The 5100-nt window shown below is 55.7% G+C and overlaps 1 protein-coding gene and 1 long non-coding RNA gene across 2 annotated transcripts in view; one reads left to right on the top strand and one right to left on the bottom strand.

The window, feature by feature from the left end:
• Positions 1-13: 13 nt before the first annotated feature.
• On the top strand, positions 14-576 carry LOC103897078. The gene is made up of 2 exons (XR_657463.2): positions 14-197; positions 380-576. It is a non-coding gene; the product is annotated as an uncharacterized LOC103897078 (long non-coding RNA).
• A 1354-nt stretch (positions 577-1930) lies between these two features.
• KANK3 (KN motif and ankyrin repeat domains 3) overlaps positions 1931-5100 on the bottom strand; it is a 7945-nt gene continuing 4775 nt past the window's right edge. The window contains 5 exon segments of the mRNA XM_019471484.1: positions 1931-3549; positions 3846-3944; positions 4035-4235; positions 4559-4701; positions 5044-5100. The exon segment at positions 5044-5100 is cut by the window's right edge and continues 5 nt beyond it. Coding sequence (XP_019327029.1) covers positions 3493-3549; positions 3846-3944; positions 4035-4235; positions 4559-4701; positions 5044-5100 — 557 coding nt within the window. The 3' untranslated portion in view covers positions 1931-3492.

Here is a 5100-nt window from a genome sequence, read left to right as displayed (position 1 = left end):
GGCGCCGTCGTCTAAACCGGTGCGGCCTCCCCTGTCGCGTTTCAGGTGATGAAGCCTTACGGCGTTGACTCGGAGCGGCCGGTTGGCATCTGCTCGGCCAGACGTGGGTTGCGGATGGAGAGGAGCGTGGCGGTCGCGTTACTGCAATAAAGGGTTTTTTCCAGCAGCCCCTTGCCTGGGTCTCGTTTATTGAACGCGTGAGTGCTCCGGCTTGTCTCGGTACTTACGCGCCTGTCTCTCGTTGGGTTGGGCAGAGGGATGAAAGCCCACCCTGCTTATTACCGGGGCTACACGCAGTGCCCTCACTGTAATGTTACTGTGTTCCTGCATTTTTATTAACCTGTCACTTACAACAAAAATAACTCTGTTTTGATTACAGCAACCTTAACCCCAACCTTTCTGGTAAGCGTTTTTCTGTACGTAACTGGTAAAGTGGCACTGCTAAACTTACTGGACTTCTGTGGAATTTAATTACAAGTTGAAAGTCAGGCTTTGTACCAGCTTGCAAAGCAGCAGCCTGCTGCTTCTGTCTTTCTGTCTTCAGTAAGCTGTTCTATAAATGCTGCTATAAATACACCTACTTGCTGTCTTTCCTGCTGGTCACCCACAGAGAGCGAGTGCTTGTCTCTCTCCCCTTAGAGGAGTTAGTAAATCAATCTCACTTATTTTCTTCCTCAGCTTTCCCTTCCACCACATGATCAGCTAGAAAGATTTACTGGTTTAGGCTATTATATAAAGTAAAAGTAAGGCGGAATGGATTAGGAATGAGCCTGAAAACTGTCACGGTTCAAGGCCTGGTATTTAAGTACTGGTATTTTCCATCTGGTAATGAGAGGGATACTGGTTTGTGGTGTGTTTGAACCAAGTCGGGTCTGCGGCTCCTGATTCTGCGGTCTCTGATGGGAGCGTTCTTCATCCTTCAATGTCCTGCACTTGCTTAAGGCACTTTAGTGGCAGGTGGGATTGAGGGTTTGAGTATCCTAAAGCTGAGGAGAGCACTTCTGGAACAGATGTTGAGATCACTCAACTTAGGCAGATAGTGAGGATTGCTGTTAGGGCTGGCGTTGAAAGAGTGTTTGTGGGTTTTTTTCCCTCCTGTGGGTGTTAGTTGTGCCCTGGTCAGCTCGTGGGCGGCCTGAGGTGTATTTTGTGCTCTAGAGAAAGCCCTTGTCAATATGTGCTCGTGCTGTTCCTTGGATCTACTTCTTGATTCTTCTTTGGTGGTGGTTCAGTTTCAGAGCATTGGGTGGGTCTGTGCTCCCCCGATTCGCTTGACGCAGCAGAGCTCTGGGGAACCAGCTATGAGTGCAAGAAGTCCACCTCGGAGTTTACTTCTCTGGCTGCTGTTTGTTCTCTGCACAGCTTTAGCAGTGACCGAAGAGCGTTTGCTCTGACGACTGCCAGCCCTGACTGCTGAGTGACCGAGACAGGAGGCATCAGCTGTGAGTTGGTGGCCAGACAGAGGTAAACTCGTAGTGGGGGTGGCTCAGAGGAGCTGTAGCCCTTCCTGAATATCCCTGTGGGGCTGGCGTGGCCCTTGGCCACGTGAGGGAGGTGACTTTTATAGCCCCACTCTCAATCTGATGATTGCCTTTTAATAATGCAGCTTAATATCGGAGCACCAGGGTGAACCAGGGGTAGCGAAGGGCTACGTCTGGTCCCAGCGTCCCTCTTGGTCCTGTGAAGTGAAACAGGCCAGAAGACACCACAGTACCGGAGTCTGGTTCCTGACTGGGACAGTTCAGCTGGAAGAAAACCAGACTGATGGATGTAGCCAGTTCATAAACTTTCAGGGAATGAATTGAAACACGTGGGCAACTGCTCAGGGCGAGGGCTGTGCCAGGCTGTCCCTTGGCTGAAGCTGTTCTGGGGGTTTTAGCTTGAGCCAGACAAGGAGGCAGGAGACTGCTGATGGTCACTGTGATATTTCAAAATAATTTTACTTTAAATTTTATTTATATCTTAAAAATAAACATCAGTATTAAAATATCAGTAAACAAACCTGTGAAACCAAAGCAGTGAGTACGGAATACATACAGAGCAGTGTACTAGAGAGTGGCTGGGAGCATCGTATGTTAACTTCAGTGCAAAGCTGAAACGGGCCCACTGCGAGGACAGCAGCGTGTTGCCCAGAGCAAGTTTCTTGGGGAGCATTTCCCAGCTTACAGTATGGCTCAGACCAGGCCTGTGTGGGGCAAGAGCGATGGTGGGGGAGGCTGGGCCAAGGAGCAGAAATGGGGGCTGTGACACGCGTTACCTTTGTGAAGGATTCAGAGAGCAGAGCCAGCTTCACGTGCAAAAGCCTCTTTCTTCTTCCTCCTGGTCCTTGGTCCTTACCTTGTCTGTTCCCACCCCGCCTGGTGCACACACACTCACACAAACGCGCACACGTCCTCCGACATACGTGCCCATCTCCGTGGGCCCTAGGCTCTCTCTGAGTTCTTCTTGCCGATCTTTTTTTCCTCAGCCGCTCTCCTCCCTTTTGGGAAGGAAAGTGGGCAGAGAGGGACTTGGTTGTGGGCTCTGTTTGCCTTCACAGTCAGTGGCTGTGAGACTGTTTAAAATGGGAAGTGTTTAGGAGGTAATTGCTATCTTTCCCTTAGAAAGGGAGGTCCCCGCTCCCGGTGTGGGGTATTGGCTGGGCAGTCTCAGTCCCTAACTGCATTCATGGCTCTCGGCCCCCTTCTGTCAGCTTGGCTGCAGCCCCGAGTGCCCAGAAGTTTTGCTCCCATTGAGCAAATCAAATCACCGAGTGATTTCATGTTGAACTCCATCCTTTGAACAAGCAATACAATTTTTTTGTTTTGTGTGCGTGTGCTAGAAAAAATTCTCATTTCAGCCAAGAAAGGAAATGCCACAAAAGAAGGGCAAGTATTTCAGTCTGGAAGTGCTCCCAGCCCACATCCGAGGCAGTGTTAACCAGCTGGTTTGTGTCCCCTCTCCCATCGCTACGCAGAACTCGCCTGCTGAACACCGCTTCCCTGCCATCACCGTGCAGCACAGCAGGGTCCAGAGCCGACGCTTGCCCTCCCGCAGCCCTGTTCCCTGTCACCAGCTCTGCTGCCTTCCTGGAGCTGCCGGGAGCTGGCAGAGAGAGCAGAAACCAGGTGCTATTTCTGCTGGGTTTGTTCCCGCTCTTCCAGTGAGTTAGCGACTTGCAGAGGGCTCTGAGGCGGCGCAGCTCTGGCAGTCGTGGTGGGGAGCAGAGGGGATGGGGTCGGCTTCCGCTTGCTGCTTTTCCCACCCCAAGGTCACTTGATGCTTGGCTCCTCTGTCACTTGGTGGAGCGAGGTGGCCATGCACGGGCTGCTTCCAGCAGCGGAGGCGGGCAAGTGAGGCCTGCTCTAGTGACAGGAGGATTAAAGCATCTGCAGCCGCAGAGAGCGGTTCAGCACACAAAGGAGTGGCAGGAGAGGGGACATAAGTTACAGCCTAGCGCTGATGGTGGCTGGCTGGCACGTGGCTGGCCCCTGGCTGGATCCAAAAGTCACTCTAATTTGGTTTCTTTGGGCTCCCAGGGCTCTTTGTGGCTGTTGGTGATGTCCCCTGCTGCAGAGAGAGCAGAGTCATGAAATGTCACCAGAGACCCCTCCAGTGACTCCTGGTCAGGGCCAGCCGGGCTGGTTCCCTGCTACTGAGGATGCACGGAGCATGTGACACCTGGGACGCTCTGCTCTCGCCCCTGCAGCCCCTTCCTGGGGAGCATCATCTGTGTCACAGCCCTGTCCCCTCCCATGGGGTCACCTGCCCACCATGCAGCTGAGTTGGTGGCGCAGTGCCACCTCCGTGACCCTTGTGTGGGACAGGGCAGGTGGCAGGAGTTGGGGGGGGGCTGCAGTACTCACGGGCAGCTGCGCCTTCATGCTGTTGAGGTGGGCATAGAGGAGCACAGCAATGTTGCTGTGGCCGGCCTCCAGCGCGATGGCAACGGCATTGTTACCATCCTAAAAAGGAAGGGAGAGCAGTTGGGAGGAGGTCTGGGGACAGGACGCAGGGTGGGCGAGTGTGCCCAGGCCCCAGCAGCAGAGGCTTACGCTGTCCACAATGGAGATGTTGCAGGTGGGCTGAGCCAGCAGCAGCTTCACTGTCTCCACGCGGCCGTGCTCGCAGGCACACATCAGCGCAGTCGAGCCCTCCTCGTCCTGCAGGTTCACGTCAGCTCCGCAGGCGAGCAGGGCTTCCACCATCTCCTGCCGGCCGTGACTGACGGCCAGCATCAGTGCCGTCTGGCCAGCCTGCGAGGCAAGGGATGCTGCCAGGCTGCTCCCGCCCCAGCTGTGCCACTTTCTCTTCCCACTGCCCCAGGGAGGGACCACTGCCATCCCCAGTGCCCAGATGGTCTCCGAGACCCTCCCTGGCTGGAGATGAGGTGTGGGTGAGACCTGAGAACCCTGATGCCAGGCAGAAGGAGCTCCTAATGTTATGCCCTCCCCATGTACCGGCCCCTCCAGGTTTTGGAGCCACAGTCCTGCCCTTGGAGGAGCTGAGTGTGGCCCTGGCAGCTGTTTGGGGGTGGGGGGAGAGGGTCAGGACGTGGTGCCCTGCAGCCCACACCAACCTGACTGGCCTTGGCGTTGACGTTGCCCATGCTGAAGAGCCTCCTCACCACGTTCATGTCATCTTCCTGCTCGACGGCCGCCAGCGCTGCCAGCATGAGAGCTGTGTAGCCAGCTTTGTTCTGGTGGTCCACATTACAGACCCCTGTGGGGATGGGCAGAGAGGGGGAGCTCGGGGTACTGCAGGGCTGGTGGGAGGCACCATCTGAGCTACGTGCCTGGCTCCCACCCTGCCCAGGGTGCTGCGAGCTGTCCCACGGGCACAGACCTGCTGATGGGTGTTCCCCCCATCAAATCTGGGCTCCCAAAGGGCTGAGGTGGCTGCCCAAACCCCCCCACCTGTGCCCAGCCACAGCCCAGGGCAGCTCTCCCTGCCCCTCTGCTGCCAGCATCTTCCCCCCTCATACCTGGGCATGGCCAGGATGCAACCTGGGGTACAGCGTGGGATGGTGGCAGGGGGACGTTTCTGGGGGTGGGGGGCACTGACCCGTGTCCAGCAACAGCCGCACGATGTGGAAGTTGGAGTGGGAGACGCTGTAGTGCA

Source organism: Aptenodytes forsteri, unplaced genomic scaffold, assembly GCF_000699145.1.
Source record: "Aptenodytes forsteri isolate BGI_AS27 unplaced genomic scaffold, ASM69914v1 Scaffold274, whole genome shotgun sequence".
Taxonomy (NCBI): domain Eukaryota; kingdom Metazoa; phylum Chordata; class Aves; order Sphenisciformes; family Spheniscidae; genus Aptenodytes; species Aptenodytes forsteri.
The sequence above is the reverse complement of the archived record's forward strand: the minus strand, read 5'-3'. Positions and strand labels throughout refer to the sequence as shown.